The following is a 20,877-nucleotide window of genomic DNA, read 5'->3' on the forward strand; positions in this document are numbered from 1 at the left end:
TTAAATGAGCAAACTCAGATGAGGACAGCATGTGTAGCACATTCACGCTTACTTTAACGCTCAATTGCTTATTTTTCTTTTTTTTTTTGTCAATTTCAAGGAGGTCATCCGGCTTTTGGGTGGTAGATTCATGACCACAAACTTGATATTCTGATACTGTATCTTGGCTTTGTTTAAGATTGGTGATGGACATTGACACTTGGCTTCGGTGTGGATTGTGTGCACTGATAGCCATCCAGATCAATACAGCTCAATTTAGGTTTACAATCTCGTCTTTGGGAAAGAAGCTATAACACTTATTGGGTGATGACCTCTGAAGATGCCTTCATCAGGATCTATTGACAGATTCATTTGGGCATCTGGCTTTCACCAATACTACTTCTCCCCCACCCCCCACATAACGCACATTGAAACATGACACTAAACCCCCCCACCCTGTGGATAATTGCTGTAAGGACATGAACAATAAATATTAATCTCAGTATAATTTTGGAATTGTAAAAATTTTGCCAAACATATATATGCGTTCATCTGAGATGATACGCTGTGGCGACCCCGAAAGGGAAAAGCCTAAAAAAACACACACACAATTGATGTATCTATGAATCTATTTTCTTTAAAATTATACATTGTGGTTGCAACATGAGACCACCTATTTCGTTATTGTAAATTTACACTTGTTTGACACTCCTAAGAAAACTATGCTCAAAACTCTGAAATTTAACCTGAAATAAAGCACCTGGTGAAAAAAAATATTAATTAAAGCAGAAAGTAATATGTTTACCAACTGATAGTTAAAGCTGTAGGGCTATTGGATATTAAACTCTAATTCATGGTGGTTACATTTGCAGTTTTAGAAATTGATTGAACTCACACTACAGCTCTTTTGATGCCCAAGTATTGGGAGAGTGGAGTCGTGATTTGCGCGGTATTGTTAGGGTATGTACTCAGTGTTTCACAGACTTTGCCTGTTGTTGTTTCTACCGGTCTTTTTTTTTTTTTTTTTTTTTTTTTGACACCCACCCCCCCATGACCCTGCATTCTCTTGGAATATTCCCTTCAAAGACCCTTAAAGATGGGTTCCCAGAGTAAAACTAAACTTGCTAATGACATGCTGTATTTTGTGCTCTCCTTGGGTTTTACCTGGTGGTATCTTTTGACAGTAGCATTTATGTTTATTGTTCTTCGTGGTGCATACTTATTTTTCTCCAGCAGGGTACAGGGTGGGGGCCGTCCTTTGGCTTCCACCTCGGAACATTTTGGTGACGAAAAGCTTTATTTTTAGTGATGCCCATCTGTGTCTAGCTGGGCGGTGTCACCGCAGTTAGGGTGTGCAGTGCTTAACAGAGTGACATTTTGTTTTCGAACAACAAATTTCAACCTTGCTGATGTCTAAGTTGTAGCATAGAGACTAAATTAATTCATTCTGGAAATCGTTTCATAACGTGAATTTTTTGTAAAAACCATCATGGGTAAAGATTGACGTCCCTCCTAGCCAATGGGATACCAGGAAGATGCTGTGTGATAGCCAATAGGAGAGCAGTTCTATTGCGCCACAAAAACCAAGATACAGGAAGTGCATCATTGGTAAAGGTTGACATCCCTCCTAGGGAATGGTATGCCAGGAAGATGCTACGGCGATAGTGAATGGGAGAGTACCTCTATCGCCCCACACCGACCAAGATACTGGATGTTTACATTCGGTGGAATTTGGGGAATCCAGTGCACATTTTTCCTTTCCTGTCCTTAACAGCACGTTCCAATTAGAATCCCTTCGGTGTTCTGTTATTGGACTTTTGTGCTTATCATGAGTTGTCCATAACAAACTCCATATTCAAATGTTCAGTTCGATGATAGACTTTGTGAACTTGTTATCGAACTAGTGGCCATATGTCTTGGACGCTTGGGTAAAGAGAGAGGGGGGAGCTGTCAACGGACCACCACCTGGTGGTGTGTTGGTTCCAATAATGTGGGGTGATGCCAGTCCAACTTGACAGACTCAAATGTATTGTGAGGATCTCCTGGGAATATCTAGTGGAGTCCCGTCGGAAGGAGTTCCAACTCAAACGTTTTGCACCTTCTTGTCTCTGCAACATTGTGGTGATACCGGGGACAATACATCTGCATTGGCAGACTGGGGTGGGTTGAGGGTGTGTTCCAACTACAGGGGGATCACATTCCTCAGCCTACTTGGTAAAGTCTATTCAAGGGTGCTGGATAGGAGGCTCCATCAGAAAGTCGAATCTCAGATTCAGGAGAAGCAAGGTGGTTTTCATCCTGGCCATGGATCGTGGCCTAGTGTGTACATGTGTTTTACGGACTTGGGGAAGGCGCTGATCCTATGGGGGGTGCTTTGGGAGTACAGGGGAACGAACCCAACTATATGGGATGGTCGGCCATGTACGACGGTTCTCAGAGTTTGGTCTGTATTGCTGGCAGTAAGTAGGACTCATTTTTAATGACAGTTGGACTCTGCCAAGGCTGCCTTCTGTCACTGATTCTATTCATAACTTTTATGCACACAATTTCTAGGCGTATTCATTGCATAGAGGAGGTTCAATTTGGTGCGTTGAGTATTGCATCTTTGCTTTATGCAGATGATGATCTTTGCCTCACCACTGTTTTTTAAACTTTGCCCTTCAACCAAGCAGAGACTCTTCTGTCACATAACACAAAAGACACTTTCCACCAGCTATTCCAACCTGCTTGGACCCGTTTTTTTACTTCCTTACCACACTCAGCATAGCTCTTGATTGTTGACCGCAAGTATTTGAATTCATCCCCACTCACTATCTCTTCTACCTGGAGTCTCACTCTTCCCCCGCCACCATTCTCATACATGCACATATATTCTGTTTTACTTTGGCTAATCTTCATTCCTCTCCTTTCCAGTGCATGCCTCCAACTCTCTAATACTTCCTCAACCTGTTCCCTGCTTTCACTGCATATCACAATATCATCTATGAACATCATGGTCCCAGGGGATTCCAGTCTAACCTCATCTGTCAGCCTATCCATTACCATAGCAAACAGGAATGGGCACAGAGCTAAATTCTTCTGTTACACCGACGGCACACCTCACTACTGTTCTGCTGCCCTCATACATGTCCTCTACTATTCTAACATATTTCTCTGCCACACCAGACTTACTTACTTACTAATTCATCCCCACTCACTATCTCTTCTCCCTGGAGCTTCATTCTTTTCCCTCCACCCCTCTCATTCACGCACATATATTCTTTTTTACATTGACTAATCTTCATTCCTCTCCTTTCCAGTGCATGCCTCTAACTTTCTAATATTTCCTAAACCTGTTCCCTGCTTTCACTGCAAATCACAACATCATCAGCGAACATCATAGTCCAAGGGGATTCAAGTCTAACCTTATCTGTCAGTCTATCCATTACTACCGCAAACAGGAAGGGGCTCAGCGCAGATCCCTGATGCAGTCCCACCTCCACCTTAAATTCTATGACACCCCAATGGTGCACCTCACCACTGTTCTGCTGCCCTCATACATGTTTCACCAGACTTACGCATGTAGTATCACAGTTCCTCTCTTGGTACTTTGTCATGGGACTGAATTTAGCTCCTTCTGACCTTCTCTGTACTTTTCTCAGTACTCTTTCTAGGCATGAAACCATACTGTTGCTCGCAGATACTTACTTCTGTCCTGAGTCTACCCTCCACTACTCTTTTGCATAACTTCATTGTATCATGAACTCGAGAACTTTATTCTTCTATAGTTCCCACAGCTCGGCAAATTGCCTTTGTTCTTAAAAATGAGAACCAGCACACTTTTCCTCCATTCTTCAAACATCTTCTCGCCCCCTAGTATTCATTTGAATAAGTTGGTCAAAAACTCCACAGCCACCTCTCCAAATTGCTTCCATATCTCCAAAGGTATGTTATCAGGACCAACTGCCTTTCCATATTTCACCCTCTTTAGCCCCTTTCTAACTTCCACCTTATGAATCATGACCACTTCCTGGTCTTTCGCACTTGCCTCTTCTACTCTTCCTTGTCACTCATTTTCTTCATTCATCGAATTCTCAAAGTATTCTTTCCATGTATTTAGCACACTACTGGCACCAGTCAACACGTTTCCATCTCTATCGTTTATCACCCTTACTTGCTGCACATCCTTCCCTTCTCTATCCCTCTGTCTGGCCAACCTGTAGCGATCGTTTTCTCGTTCTTTCGTGTCCAACCTGGTGTACTTGTCATCATAGGCCTCTTGTTTTGTGTTCACCACTGCTACCTTTTCCATACATCACATCTCAATGTACTCCTTTCGCCTCTCCTCAGTCCTCTCAGTGTCCCACCTCTTCTTCGCTAACCTCTTTGCTTAGATGACTTCCTGTATTTTGGGGTTCCACCACCTTGTCTCCTTCTCCCCTTTCCTACCAGAAGCCACAAGTACTTTCTTGCCTGTCTCTCTGATCACCTTGACTGTACTAGTCCAGTCTTCCGGGAGCTCCTCCTGTCCATCACCAGCCTGTCTCACCTCTTTCCGAAAGGCCACACAGCATTCTGACTTTCTCAGCTTCCACCACATGATTCTATGCTCTGGCTTTGTCTTCTTAGTCTTCTTTCCCACCAGCAGTCATCCTACATACCACCATCCTATGCTGAAGAGCTACACTCTCCCCTTCCACTACCTTACAGTCAGTAACCTCCTTCAGATTACATCTTCTGCTCAAAATGTAATTCATCTGCGTGATTCTACCTCTACTTTTATAGGTGACCCTATGTTCTTCTGGAAAAAAAAACATTTACTACTGCTATTTCAATCCTTTTTGCAAAGTTCACCATCATCAGTCGAAGTTCCTTTCCTGGATATGCCATACTTACCCATCACTTCTAGCCTTACTACCTTTCAACCTGCTTTCTAGGATGCACAATACATCAACCTTTCTCCTAAGCATCATGTCAACCAACCCATGAGCTTTTCCTGTCATAGTCCTAACATTCAAAGCCCCAACCCTCAGTTGTAGGCCCTGTTCTTCTGCCGACAAATCCGGTTTCCTCCTCTTCTTTGTCTTCGACCCAGAGTAGCAGAATTTCCATCGACGCCCTGCAGGTTAACAATGTCGGGGGCGTTGTTGACCTGGGCGACGATCAATCTGTTATGGTATTCTTTCGATGAACGCTCATGTTTGCTGGGCACAGTTTTACCCTGGATGCCCTTCCTGATGCAACCCTCTGCATTTATCCAGGCTTGAGACCGACCAACAGATTGCACTGGCTTGTGCCCCCATTGAGAGCAAATACTGTATGGTTAACGCTTGATAATGTGCTTAAACGTTTGGTGATTATGCCTCTTTCATGCACATTTTGCATGAAAGGTTTGCAATTTATAGAGGTCACGTCATTTTGGGGCTGTTTGTCATTCGCTGTTCGCTAGCAACTACTCCATGTATAAAGAGAAAAAAAAACACACAGAAGGAGGGGGAAAATACTTTTTCATAGCACTGTAGGTATTTGTCAGAGTTATTGCCTCGTAATGTATGATATGTCTTGTTTTCTTATTTACAGAACTGTCCGATGTAGAACCCAATGTTTTCCTCAGACCTTTTCTAGAGGTGGTCCGCTCAGAGGATACCACTGGACCAATCACTGGCCTTGCCCTTACTTCTGTCAACAAGTTTTTGTCATATGGCCTAATAGGTAAGCTCTCATAGTCATTCCTATTTTTATAAATTTGCGTTACTCTTCAAAGCAAAGCAAGTTTATTTGTATAGTGCATTTCTTTCACAAGGTAACTCAGTGCGCTTTACATGATTAAAAGCATTAAAATGCATAAAAAACATTTAAAGAAGCACAGTTAGTTTTACTCCAAGAAAAATCACTGAAAAGTTGAAGTATTCTAAAATGCATGAGATAAAAAGAGTTTTTAATTTGGATTTGAAAACACTCACACTTGGGGCTGACGTCACCTCTGTTGGCAACTTATTCAATTTTTTACCCAGTATAATAGCTAAATGCTGATTCACCATGTTTGCTTTGGACTCTCCATTGACATGAGTCAGTCATTGTCAGAGCCCAACTTAGTTTGTATTCCATTAGCATTTATTTCATGTATCCAGGACTTAAACGATTTAATGATTTATAAACTCTTGCTCTTTTTGGGGATGCCAGACAGAAGACCTTAACAATAGTCAAGTCTACTTGAGATAAAAGCATGGATGAGCTTCTCCTGCCATACAACCACACACCCATGCGTGGATTTTTTAATTATTTCTGCATGGAATTACTTTTTCTTCATTTTCAGAAGACATACATATGCATCAAGTCCCACAAAAACAGATATCATCCCTCAAATTTTAGGAACTATTTCATATTTTTTCAGAGGGCAGCACTGAAGAAATGACACTTTGCTAAAAAGTAACATAGTCTTTCTACAAATGACAAAGTATTAGTTTGTTGGTTTTGGTTTGTTTTCTTTGTGTATATTGAAGACATTTGGGTTTTGGATCAAAAGATATGACACAAAAGTTCAGAATTCCATCGTTTAATTTTTCTGTATTTACTACTTTTTGGTTGACAACATGGTAGAAGTAAAGGATGGCGGCGTGCACGGGTGCAGCAGCTCTTAGCTCTCCATTTTGGTGCCTTTTCTTTTCATTATTTCGTCGCTATTTGTGGATTTTTGTAAAGCCATGTTCAACTATAGCTTCCAGGATCTGATTAAGCTGGGACTGAAGCATAGTTTATGATTGACGAATGATTATCAAAAGAAAAACATTATTCCGGAGGACATTGCGAGACCACCAGGATCTCCGTGGGTAGCCCGTCTACCCAGCAAGTGGTGGAGAAGGCAGAGGGAACATAAGCAAAGACAAGGATGTCGGTCGGGTTAAGCTCAAGAAGCAACCCCACAGACGACCGCAACGAAGCATCTTTCAAGATCCATTACCCACAAAATTGATGTATTGGAATTACAAGTAGTCACGAGCAGTTTTGTCCGGAACTGCAGTAATATTTTCATCATGGAGACGTGGCTACATCCACGAATCCCCGATGCTGCAGTTTCGCTAGTGGGCCGGACGCTACATCCGCAGGACAGAACTGAAGTCTCTGGTGAAGTCTCCGGTAAGAACAAAGGAGGAGGGCTTTGTGTTTATGTGCACAGCGACTGGTGTTCTATCTGCAGGATCATTGACACCCACTGCTGCCCTGATTTAGAGGTCCTTGCAGTCTCGTGCAGACCCTTTTTTTCTACTGACGGAGCTAACTGTAGTAATTGTGGTAGCTGTCTATATCTCGCCAGATCCTAACGTTAGCACAGAATTTCTATTTGCTGGTGACTTCAATCAAGTATGTTTAAAGACTTCCACCCAAATTTGTCCAGTATCTGGGGTGTCCCACCAGAGGAGACAAAACCCTGGATCATGTTTACTCCAACATTAAACATGCATACAGGGCCACCCCCCTCCCCTATCTTGCGGGATCCAATCATGTTTGCGTCACCCTTACGCCAACATACATCCCCCTATATAAACAAACAAGGGCTCAAACAAAGACAATTACAACATGGCCTGAGAATGCACTCTCTCAGCTCCAGGACTGTTTTTCCTGCACTGTTTGGGAATTATTTGAACACCAGAACCTCCACGAACACACAGATACTGTTCGGTCTTCTATCAAAAACTGCATAGACACTGTGACTGTCATAGACTGATCCGGGTTTTCTCCAAGCAAAAACCCTGGATGACCCGAGAGACGAAGGCACTCCTGAGATGGCGCAACACAGCCTTCAAGTCAGGGGACAAGGCACAGTACAGCGCTGTCAGAGCTGACTTAAAGAAAGGGATCGTAGTGGCCAACGCCGCCTCCAAAAAGAATATTGAGGAAGGCTTCACAGAAAATAACTCAAAAAAGACGTGGGAAGGATGACGACACATCAACTACAACAAAAATAACCAAATGTGTGCCGGAAACACAGACGCCTCGCTGGCAGAGGAACTGTCACATCAGAGGCTCACTCAGTCCCTCTTTTGACCGCTACCAGTTTGCCTACAGAGGAAACCGGTCCATTGAGGATCCTATTGCAATAGCTGAGAATGCTTTTCATAGACTTTAGCTCAGCCTTTAATATCATCATCCTAGGTATCCTCGTTGATAAACTCTCTCTCTTTGGAATATCTCCTTCCATCTGTGGCTGGAATAAAGACTTCCTCACAAACCGTTCAGTCTGTCAGACATGGGTCACACTTCTCTTCCTCAATCACCCTCAGCATGAGGTCCCCCCTATGGTTGTGTACTGAACCCTCTGCTAGTCTCTCTTTACAAATATGACTGCATCCCAGCCCATCCCAGCAACTCCAAAAACAAACATAAGTGAACGTGCATCTACATCATATCAAGAAGTTGTCTTTGGAAAATGAAGTGCTATTAATGCCCTCTTATACTTGGGGATTTATCTGTATTTAGTATTAACCAATCATTTTCTAACTGTAATAGCATTTTCCCTCCTGCTACAATGACTACCACACGTTTGGACTCACTCCCAGGCCTCCATTGCTCACTGGAGCAGTTCGTGGCCAAGTGCAAAGCGGCGCTGATGAGTATCAGCACCTCCAAATGAAAATTGTGGCTTGCACTCTCCAGGTCAGAGATGTGTTCCTGCCCCAAGTAGAGGAATTCAAGTATCTTGGGGTCTTGTTTATGATTGAGGGAAGCTTGCTACCCTCAACGGTCATGAGCTGTGGGTCGTGACCGAAAGAACAAAATCCTGGATACAAGCGGCCGAAATGAGTTTCCTCCCCAGGGTGTCTGGGCTCTCCCTTAGAAATAGGGTTAGAAGCTCGGTTAATCAGAGAGGTGGCTTGGCCATCGCGGAGGGTTCCCTGGTGAAGTGTTTTGGGCACGTCCCACTGGAAGTAGACCCAGGACATGCTGGAGAGACTCTGTCCTGGAAGAGCTGGATGAAGTGCCTGGGGAAAGGGAAGTCTGGGCATTCTTGCTCATGCTATGGCCACCGCGACCTGACATGGAAAAAACGTATATGTATATATGGATTGATGGGTAGGGGTCTGTATGCATCCAGCTTCTTTTTCTTTTTTTTTTTTTTAGATTTTTTTCTCCAAATGGAATATATCAATTAGAGTTTTCTGTAGAACTGTCAAGTCAGAGGTCTTCCCCATGATTGAAACTAACTACGCCAGACTGACCATTTAAAGACAGACAAAAACTTCTGTGGATGTTTTTAGCTGACAAGATTGGGTTGAACACAGGGAGCCAACAATAGTGAACTTTGTCATGATACTCAATTTTTTGAAAATCTGCATTTTTCTTTTTTCTCTCTTTACCATAACCAAATTGAAAAAGAGGCTTGAAATATTTTACTTTGTGTGTGTTGAACTAATACACAAGTTTGACTTTTTGAAATAAATCGAAAAAAATAGCTTTCCCTCCATATTCAGATTTTTTTGGGCACACATTACCAGTATTTTACCTCCACACAGAAAGATGCATACTGACTGGATTCAGTATAGTATTAAGGACATTGACTGCAGAACACCCTAGCTAACAGGTGAATTTGTACAATGTATGATGACCAGGTAAACAAATTTTCTTCATTGTTCAGTGGCAAAATGGTTGCTTTTTGTTGTTTTTTAGGAGATTACTCTTTGAGTGCAACCTTAGTTTTTTTTTTTTTAAAACAGGTGTTACTTTATGTTCTTAATCATATGCACTGTATGTTCGGTGTACAGTATCATTTCCAAATGCTTGGTGTGTCAGCTCTGATTTTTAACTTACTAGTTTCTTCCTTCATTGAATGTTTTACTCTGTTGTTTCGAGTATTATTTTGTTGCGTTCCTTTCCTTCGGGGAGAAATTCCTCGTTTTGTACACCTATTCTTAAACCCAAAGCAATTTTCTAGCGGTATTTACTACATTTAAAAAAAAAACTTGACTGACTACAGCAGTTCTCACATGCTTATTCGCATCATGTCTACCCAATGTATCATACATTTAGCTTTGCTTGGAAAAACCTGAACTGAACTTTATATAATGTTTTTCCTTCTATGCTTTCATTTACCCATGCACATTAGTTAATGAATTGTTGCTTTCAAAAGTGATGGGAATGAAGAACAGGCTGGCAGAGAGCTGACTCGCCACTCAGATTTCCAAAACACTATATCCTGTTGCTCCATTAGCCAATTTTTGCCTGTCTCCCCCTCATAAAAGCCCACATCTGGTCCCATGTTGTGGAGGAGAAAAAAAAATGGAAACTAGAACCTGAATGTGGTTAACCTTCTCTGTTATTTGTAATTAAGTTATATGCATCAGCTAGGCACCATTTCTTGTTGTGATGATAATCCAATATCTTGTACTGGTACACTGAAAACAAACTTAACTGAAAGATTTGTACTATTTGCTGTGTTGACAATCACAGTATTCATGGGTGAGTTATGTATTCATTTATTTGTCATTTAGATCTAAAATGTAGAGCAAATGGGCTGTATTGATCTAGTATGATTTTTTATTTTTTTTTTATTGATGGGGTCAAACTCGTAAAATAGTAATAATAATAATCATCTTGGTGTTAAATAATATCTGGAAATGTCTGAAAACAGACTAATTTTAAGACCCTAGCCGGTCAAATTTTGCATTCAACTAGTAATCCTTTCTCTTCTTCTTCTTCTTTTCCTTTCGGCTTGTCCCGTTAGGGGTCGCCACAGCGTGTCATCTTTTGCCATCTTAGCCTATCTCCTGCATCTTCCTCTCTAACCCCAACTGCCCTCATGTCTTCCCTCACCACATCCATAAACCTTCTCTTTGGTCTTCCTCTCGCTCTTTTGCCTGGGAGCTCCATCCTCAGCATCCTTCTACCAATATACTCACTCTCTCGCCTCTGAACATGTCCAAACCATCGAAGTCTGCTCTCTCGAATCTTGTCTCCAAAACATCCAGCTTTGGCTGTCCCTCTAATGAGCTCATTTCTAATCCTATCCAACCTGGTCACTCCGAGCGAGAACCTCAACATCTTCATTTCTGCCACCTCCAGTTCAGATTCCTGTTGTTTCTTCAGTGCCACTGTCTCTAATCCGTACATCATGGCCGGCCTCACCACTGTTTTGTAAACTTTGCCCTTCATTCTAGCAGACACTCTTCTGTCACATAACACACCAGACACCTTTCGCCAGCTGTTCCAACCTGCTTGGACCCGTTTCTTCACTTCCTGACCACACTCTCCATTGCTCTGTATTGTTGACCCCAAGTATTTGAAGTCGTCGACCCTCGCTATCTCTTCTCCCTGTAGCCTCACTCTTCCCCCTCCACTTTTCTCATTCACGCACATATATGCTGTTTTACTTCGGCTAATCTTCAATCCTCTCCTTTCCAGTGCATGTCTCCATCTCTCCAATTGTTCCTCTGCATGCTCCCTGCTTTCACTGCACATGACAATATCATCTGCGAACATCATGGTCCAAGGGGATTCCAGTCTAACCTCATCTGTCAGCCTATCCATTACCACTGCAAACAGGAAGGGGCTCAGAGCTGATCCCTGATGCAGTCCCACCTCCACCTTAAATTCCTCTGTCACACCTAAGGCACACCTCACCATTGTTCTGCTGCCATCATACATGTCCTGTACTATTTTAACATACTTCTCTGCCACACCAGACTTACGCATGCAGTACCACAGTTCCTCTCTTGGTACTCTGTCATAGGCTTTCTCTAGATCCACAAAGACGCAATGTAGCTCCTTCTGACCTTCTCTGTACTTTTCCACGAGCATCCTCAAGGCAAATAATGCATCTGTGGTACTCTTTCTAGGCATGAAACCATACTGTTGCTCGCAGATACTTACTTCTGTCCTGAGTCTAGCCTCCACTACTCTTTCCCATAACTTCATTGTGTGGCTCATCAACTTTATTCCTCTATAGTTCCCACAGCTCTGAACATCCCCTTTGTTCTTAAAAATGGGAACTAGAACACTTTTCCTCCATTCTTCAGGCATCTTTTCGCCCGCTAGTATTCTGTTGAATAAGTTGGTCAAAAACTCCACAGCCATCTCTCCAAATTGCTTCCATACCTCTACCGGTATGTCATCAGGACCAACTGCCTTTCCAGTTTTCATCCTTTGTAGTGCCTTTCTGACTTCCCCCTTAGTAATCATTTCCACTTCCTGGTCCTTCACTCTTGCCTCTTCAACTCTTCCTTCTCTCTCATTTTCTTCATTCATCAACTTCTCAAAGTATTCTTTCCATCTATTTAGTACACTACCGGCACCAGTCAACACATTTCCATCTCTATCCTTAATCACCCTGACCTGCTGCACATCCTTCCCATCTCTATCCCTCTGTCTGGCCAACCTGTAGAGATCATTTTCTCCTTCTTTCGTGTCCAACCTGGTGTACATGTCTTCATATGCCTCTTGTTTAGCCTTTGCCACCTCTACCTTTGCCCTACGTCGCATCTCGATGTACTCCTTTCGCCTCTCCTCAGTCCTCTCAGTATCCCACTTCTTCTTCGCTAATCTCTTTCCTTGTATGACTCCCTGTATTTTGGGGTTCCACCACCAAGTCTCCTTCTCCCCTTTCCTACCAGATGACACACCAAGTACTCTCCTGCCTGTCTCTCTGATCACCTTGGCTGTCGTCGTCCAGTCTTCCGGGAGCTTCGGTTGTCCATCGAGAGCCTGTCTCACCTCTTTCCGGAAGGCTGCACAACATTCTTCCTTTTTCAGCTTCCACCACATGGTTCTCTGCTCGACCTTTGTCTTCTTAATCTTCCTACCCACCACCAGAATCATCCTACATACTACCATCCTATGCTGTCGAGCTACACTCTCCCCTACCACTACTTTACAGTCAGTAACCTCCTTCAGATTACATCGTCTGCACAAAATATAATCTACCTGCGTGGTTCTACCTCCGCTCTTGTAGGTCACTATATGTTCCTCCCTCTTCTGGAAATAAGTGTTCACTACAGCCATCTCCATCCTTTTTGCAAAGTCCACCACCATCTGCCCTTCAAAGTTCCTTTCCTGGATGCCGTACTTACCCATCACTTCTTCATCGCCCCTGTTTCCTTTACCAATATGTCCATTACAATCTGCACCAATCACAACTCTCTCGCTGTCTGGGATGCTCAGAACTACTTCATCTAGTTCCTTCCAGAATTTCTCTTTCAACTCTAGGTCACATCCTACCTGTGGTGCATAGCCGCTAACCACATTATACATAACACCCTCAATTTCAAATTTTAGTCTCATCACTCGATCTGATACTCTTTTCACCTCCAAGACATTCTTAGCCAGCTCTTCCTTTAAAATAACCCCTACTCCATTTCTCTTCCCATCTACTCCGTGGTAGAATAATTTAAACCCTGCTCCCAAACTTCTAGCCTTACTACCTTTCCACCTGCTCTCTTGGATGCACAGAATATCAACCTTTCTCCTAATCATCATGTCAACCAACTCCTGTGCTTTTCCTGTCAGAGTCCCAACATTCAAAGTCCCTACACTCAGTTGTAGGCTCTGTGCATTCCTCTTTTTCTTCTGACGCTGGATCCGGTTTCCTCCTCTTCTTTGTCTTCGAGTAATCCTTTCTAGTAATCCTTTCTCTACCAATGTTAAAGATGGGTTTCCCAACTTGTATTGAGCCGAGGGACACATTTTGAATTTCTCTTTCTCTTCTTCTTCTTCTTCTTCTCCTTCTTCTCCCCCCCCTTCGAAGTCACCATAGTGTGACATGTTTTCCCATCTTCTGCATCTTCCTCTCTAACACCCACACCCTCTGCCCTCATGTCTTCCCTCTCAACATTAATCAACCTTCTCTTTGGTCTTCCTCTTGCTCTTTTCCCTGGCAACTTCATCATCAGCACCCTTCCACTAATTTACTCACTCTCGTGTCTCTGGACATGTCCAAACCATCAAAGTCTGCTCTCTTGAACCTTGTCTCCAAAACATCAAGATGTCCCTCTCATGAGCTCATTTCTAATCCTATCCAACGTGCTCACTACTAGCAAGAACCTCAACATCTTAATTTCTGTTACCTACAGCGCTGCTTCCTGTTGTCTTGGATTGTTTCGAGCCATATTCAGATGATATGCGATCATGGCCAAACCGCCTCCCCGTCCGCCATCGACACATTTAGCACACCTGTCATACGTACGTGGATCTTTTGTTACGTTATGAGAGACTGATTATGTGGTCCGCCCCAAACTATTATTTTTTTTAGTAGCTGTATACACACCTACCTGTCATTTGGAACCCACGAAGCTCTCGTCCTCTGCATCCGTGCAATCCATTTTTCACGACGAACTGGGTCTCTTGCAAACTTATGAAGGGTAGATCCATCCTCCCGATTGTTCAAGCAATGTCCAGAAATGTAACGAGCAGGCATTTTGGCGAACACGAAGGAACAACGAGCTAACTTCACGGAGGTAAAACTAATAGAAACAACTCCACTTGAGGGCGGTCCTGCCGTGTACGTCACTTCCTGCTTCTTCTTGAAAACAAATCCCTCGAGAGGAGTTACAAAAAGCTGTATACGTCAAAATCATGTTTTGTGGTGAAAAAATGCATGGGTCCATGTCAGCTGCCATTTTTTTCATTAACAACATCCTAAAAATCATGCATTTCATGACAGTGGCCCTTTAAATTCTTCATTCACACCTATGGCACACCTCACCACTGTTCTGCTGCCCTCATATATGTCCTGTAGTATTCTAACAAATTTCTTCGGCACACCAGACTTATGCATGCAGTACCACAATTCCACTCTTGGTACTCTGTTATAGGCTTTCTTTAGATCCACAAATACACAATGCAGCTCCTTCTGACCTTCTCTGTACTTTTCCACTAGCATGCTCAAGGCAAATAATCTATCTGTGGTACTTTTTTCAGGCATGATACCATACTGTTGTCCGCAGATACATCTCTCCTGAGTCTAGCCTTCGGTCCTCTTTACCTCAACTTCATTGTGTGGCTCATCAACTTTATTCCCCTGTAGTTCCCACAGCTCTCCAAATTGCTTTTGTTCTTAAAAATAGTTCTTAAAAATAGGAACTAGTACACTTTTCCTCCATTCTTCAGGCATCTTCTCGCCCGCTAGTATTCTGTTGAATAAGTTGGTCAAAAACTCCACATCCACCTCTTCAAATTGCTTCCATACCTCCAAAGGTATGTCATCAGGACAAACTGCCTGTCCATTTTTCATCCTTTGTAGTGCCTTTCTGACTTCCCTCTTACTAATCATTGCCACTTCCTGGTCTTTCACACTTGTCTCTTCTACTCTTCCTTCTCTCTCATTTTCTTCATTCATTTACAGCACACTACCCCCCAAAAAAGTGACAAAAATATTAAATCAGAATAATCCTCCTTTACAGTTTTTTTTTTTTTTTTTGCTTAATGTCAAACATGTTACTGGTAGGTGCAGTAGATTCTCAGAAGTCTAACAAGACCCAGCATCCATGATATACACACTTTTAAGGCTATGCAATTGGGGAATTTGTTAAAACAGCTGTATTAAAAAAATCTGTCTTCTGTTGGCTTTACAAACTCAGAACTATTTTATACAAACTTTTTTGTTTCTGAGATTTACCAATACTTTGAATCACTCAACTAATATTTAGTTGTATGACCAGTTCATTTTATTTTTTAATTACTTCACATCTGTGTGGCATGGAGTCAACAAATTTGTGGCACTTTTCAGCTGTCATTCCACTCCAAGATTCCTTCATAGTATTCCACAATTCATTTACACTTCTTGGTTTTTCTTCAAAAACAGCATTTTTTATGTTAGCCCCCAGATTCTCAACTGGACTACGATCCAGGTATTGGGGTGGCCACTCCCTGATATTAACTTTTCGGTTTGGAAGCAAGACTTTGCATGATACCTAGTCTGTTTGGAGTCATTCTCTTGTTGAAACACCCATTTCAAGGGTACATGCTCTTCAGCATAAGGCAACAAGACCTCTTCAAGTATTTTGACGAATGCAAATCGATCCATGATCCTTAGTATGCGATAAATAGGCCCAACACCATAGTAGGAGAAACATGCCCATATCATGATGCTTGCACTACCATGCTTCACTGTCTTCACTGTGTACTGTGGCTTGAATTCAGAGTTTGCGAGTCGTTTCACAAACTGTCTTGGAGTCATAAAGAAGAATTTTACTCCCATCAGTCCACAAAATGTTCCTCCATTTCTTTTTAGGCTAGTTGATGTGTTCTTCGGCTAATTGTAGCCTCTTATTTAAATGCCAGTTTTTTTTTTTTTTAACAGAAGGACTTTGTGGGGAATTCTTGTCAATAGATAAGCTTCACTCTGACGTCTTCTGACTGTCACAGTACTAAGGAGATCCTTAGTGCCACAAAGCATGCTGGAGCATGTAAATAGTGTTTGAAATGTATATTTTTGTGTCAATTATTTCCTCAGTCATTCTTTTGTATTATTTGCTAGTTATGCTATTCTGTTTGCTGTAGTGTGATAATTTTATTTTTTATGTGAGACTAAGAGTGTGTAAAACATTGTCAGTAATGACCTGCCTACACAGTTAGTGTGTGGGGAAATGTAAGCTTATTCTGCTTACAGATGTGAAAAGCAATTATCCTCTCTGCCTTATGAGTGCCATCATATGGTAGCTTACCTACATGCGAAAACATGTGCTGGCATGCATGCTAACAGTGTAACCAAGGTGTTCAAGTGTACTTCATTGCAGAAGTAACACAGCAATAATACACATGAGGTATGCTGTCCATTTTGGAGAAAATTTAAGACTTTTAAGTGCATCTTACACTTTCAAAAATATGATGCATATCATAGGTATATTAGTACTGTACCCACTATTCATGCATTTTCGTTATTCACGGTTGTGTAGGGAGTGCAAACCCGTGAATAATGGCGGCGCACTGTATTCGTTTTTCCATGAATAAAATGTTCACCATAAACAGTATATTGAGAACACTGCATTTTTGTATTGCCAGACGCTAACCATGAAGGTGCAGCTGAAGCCATAGAAAACATGGCGGATGCAGTAACACATGCCAGATTTGTCGGAACAGACCCTGCCAGTGATGAAGTGGTCCTTATGAAAATTCTACAGGTATTGCACATCCACTGGAGATTCCTCTCATCACCAAACTATGCTAATTCTATGTATCTTTACAAATAGTTTCATTATCTTTACTGTCTCCATGGTGCTGTAATAATGTATACTTTTCATAATTTTATTTGTGCAAATCATTTCATTTCATTTTGTATATAGATCAAAATAACAATTTTAAGCAATGTTTTTTTTCATCTCACTAGTTAATTTAACTGATGCACATGATAGACATAGAGAAGTATCCTTATCCTGCTTCAGGTCTTGAGGACACTGCTGCTGACACCAGTTGGAGCCCACCTGACAAATGAATCAGTTTGTGAAATCATGCAGTCCTGCTTCCGTATCTGCTTTGAGATGCGACTAAGTGGTTAGTAACTGACACGTTCGTTTGTTTCTTTTACTTGTGTTGTTTTTTTACGTCATGTTTCATGTTTTGTTTCCTCTCTACACAGAACTACTCAGAAAATCAGCTGAACACACCCTTGTTGATATGGTCCAGCTTTTGTTTTCCAGGTAAATTGATATAACTAATAAGATATACATTTCTCTGCTGTTGTGGCCCTCCAAATGATCTTGTGATAAGATGGTTTGTATCTTGTATATCAATTAGTTATATAAAATATAGTTTTTAATAATATTACAATTCAAGGATTGAGATATGACATATTTTCTTTTAACTATAATATAAAAACACCAAAGATCATTAATTTATTTCAATAAACTGGAGAACACTCCCTTGCTTCTACATGCCTATCATGTCTGTGTCACACATTTCAGGTGGATGCATATTTGTTTTTTTGATATCATTGTTCAATTAAAGATAATGTTATTATTTGCAGTCTGCACACCGTCAGTGGACCATTTAATGTCAAATGCTGAAACAGGATTTTTCCTTTGGCATTTAGCGTGACTGCTTCCGAATTCCCATCATCATCTTATTGGTCATACATCAAAATGCTAGTCACATTCAGTCAGATCCCGTTTCAGTCACATCCAGTTAAGCGTTTTCCTTAGTGATTATCTGCATGTTCATGAAGCTGATCTCTGATTCAGCAACAGAGCCCAACCATGAATATTGCTATCTCCAGAATAATATGGTCTGGATTATAATGTCTTTTTATTATGTATATACAGTAATCCATCATTTTTCGTGGTTAATGGGGACCAGAACCCCCCATGAAATGTGGAAAACGGCCAAGTAGGACCCCCCTTCCTCCCACACAAACCCGAGGAATTTTCATGTATGTGTATCTGGCTACCAGAATGATTAAAATATGTAAGGGGAGGACCAGGGCCATGTATTGTGAGATTTTGGAAAACAACATCCTTCCCTCAGTAACAGAATTAAAGATGGGTCATGCCTGGGTCTTACAACATGACATCATCACACAGCCAAAATAACCAAGGAATGGTCCGTAAGAAGCATATCAAGGTTCTGGAGAGGTATAGCTAGTCTCCAGCCCTAAACCCATTAGAACATTTTGGGAGAGAGCTCAGACTCCATGTTTCCCAACGACAGTCCAGAGACCTGCCTGATCTAGAGAAGACCTGTATTGGGTTGGGCCAGAATCCCTGCTGGAAAAACTACAGGAAATGTTTGACCTCAATAATTGCAAAGGCTACTGTACCAAACATTAACATTTATTTTCACAGGGGTTCAAATACGTATTTGCAGCAGTAATATACAAATAAATTATTTAAAAAATATAGTATATTATGATTTCCAGATTTTAATTTTTACTTTGTCTAACACAGTGGACGTGCACCTAAAATGAATTTTTCAGACCCCTCCATAATTTCAAAGTGGGAGAACTTGGAAACTCACATGGTGTTCAAATACTTACTTTACTCAGTGTGTGTGTACAGTGCCTTGTGAAAGTATTTGGCCCTCTTAAACTTTTCAACCTTTTGCCACATTTCAAGCTTCAAATATAAAGATCTAAAATATATTTTTTTTTATCAAGAATCAACAAGTGGGACACAATCGTGAAGTGGAACGAAATTTATTGGATATTTTGAACTTTTTTAACAAATAAAAACCTGAAAAGTGGGGCGTGCAATATTATTCGACCCCCTTGCATTAAGACTTTGTAGCTCCACCTTTTGCTGCAATTACAGCTGCAAGTCGTTTGGGGCATAGCTCTACCAGTTATGGAGATCAAGAGACTGAAATTCTTGCCCATTCTTCCTTGCAAAACAGCTTGACCTCACTGAGGTTGGGTTGGAGAGCATTGGGAGTTTTCAGCTCTGGCCACAGATTCTCAATTGGATTCAGGTCTGGATTTTGACTTTGCCATTCTAACACTTGGATACGTTTATTTGTGAACCACTCCATTGTAGATGTGGCTTTATGTTTTGGATAATTGTCGTGTTGGAAAAAAAATCTCTGTCCCAGTCTCAGGTCTTTTGCAGACTAACAGGTTTTCTTCCAGAATGGTCCTGTATTTGGCAAGATTCACCTTCCCATCAATTTGAACCATCTTCCCTGTCCCTGCTGAAGAAAACCAGGCCCAAACCATGAGCCTGCCACCAGGTTTTACAGTGGGGATGGTGTGTTCAGGGTGATGAGATGTGTTGCTTTTACGCCAAAGATATCGTTGTGGCCAAAAACGTCTGTATTGGTTTCATCTGACTAGAGCACCTTCTTCCACATGTTTGGTGTGTCTCCCAGGTAGGTTGTGGCAAACTTTAAATGAGATTTTTTTATGGATATCTTGGAGAAATCTCTTTCTTCTTGCCACTATTCCATAGAGGCCCGATTTGTGCAGTGTACGACTGATTGTTGTCCTATGGACAGACTGTCCCACCTCAGCTGTAGATCTCTCCAGTTCATCCAGAGTGATCATGGGCCTCTTGGCTGCATCTCTGATCAGTTTTCTCCTTGTTCGAGGTGAAAGTTAGAGGGACGGGCGGGTCTTGGTAGATTTGCAGTGGTCGGATACTCCTTCCATTTCAATATGATTGCTTTCACAGTTCTCCTTGAGATGTTTAAAGCTTGGGAAATCTTTTTGTATCCAAATCTGGCTTCAAACGTCTCCACAACAGTGTCTCAGACCTGCCTGGTGTGTTCCTTGGTCTTCATGATGCTTTATGCACTTTAAACAGAACCCAGATACTATCACAGAGGAGGTGCATTTATACAGAGACTTGATTACACACAGGTGTATTCTATTTATCATCATCAGTCAACATTGGATCATTCAGAGATCCTAACTGAACTTCTTGAGTGAGTTTGCTGCATTGAAAGTAAAGGGGCCGAAAAATATTGCACACCCCACTTTACAGATTTTTATTATATATTAATATGATTTGAGTAGGTGGACAAACATGACACAAACATCATCCATCCATCCTTTTTCTGAGCTGCTTATCCTCACAAGGGTCGCGGGAGTGCTGGAGCTTATCCCAGGTGTCATCAGGCAGGAGATGGGGTACACCCTGAACTGGTTTCCAGCCAGTTACACGGCACATGGAGAGAGACAAGAATTGATTCACAATCACATGTAGGGGCAATTTAGAGTCTCCGATGAATGCATGTTTTTGGGCTGTGGGAGGAAACCAGAGTGCCCGGAGAAAACCCACGCAGGCACGGTGAGAACATGCAAACTCCAGACAGGCGGGGCCAGGTTTAAAACCTCAGTCCTCAGACTTGTAAGGCCAATGCTCTCCCCCAGTCCCACCATTCCAATGCTGTAAAAATGTGTGGAATAAATATGACATTTCAATGTTTCTGTCCCTGAAGATTTGTGTTATAGCCTATGATGCGTTTTTCTTTAATCTTGGTGTGGAAGATGGCTGTCGCAAACAA

At 41.8% G+C, this 20,877-nt stretch overlaps 1 protein-coding gene across 6 annotated transcripts in view; it reads left to right on the plus strand.

The window, feature by feature from the left end:
* gbf1 (golgi brefeldin A resistant guanine nucleotide exchange factor 1) overlaps positions 1–20,877 on the plus strand; it is a 151,501-nt gene that overhangs the window by 65,303 nt on the left and 65,321 nt on the right. For all 6 annotated transcript variants that reach the window (XM_061837919.1, XM_061837921.1, XM_061837920.1 and 3 more), the window contains 4 exons: positions 5,539–5,670; positions 16,948–17,066; positions 17,328–17,436; positions 17,522–17,582. In XM_061837919.1, the coding sequence (XP_061693903.1) occupies positions 5,539–5,670; positions 16,948–17,066; positions 17,328–17,436; positions 17,522–17,582 (421 nt within the window). The remainder of the gene's footprint in view (positions 1–5,538; positions 5,671–16,947; positions 17,067–17,327; positions 17,437–17,521; positions 17,583–20,877) is intronic.

This window comes from Syngnathoides biaculeatus, chromosome 12 (genome assembly GCF_019802595.1).
Source record: "Syngnathoides biaculeatus isolate LvHL_M chromosome 12, ASM1980259v1, whole genome shotgun sequence".
NCBI classification, from domain to species: Eukaryota; Metazoa; Chordata; class Actinopteri; order Syngnathiformes; family Syngnathidae; genus Syngnathoides; species Syngnathoides biaculeatus.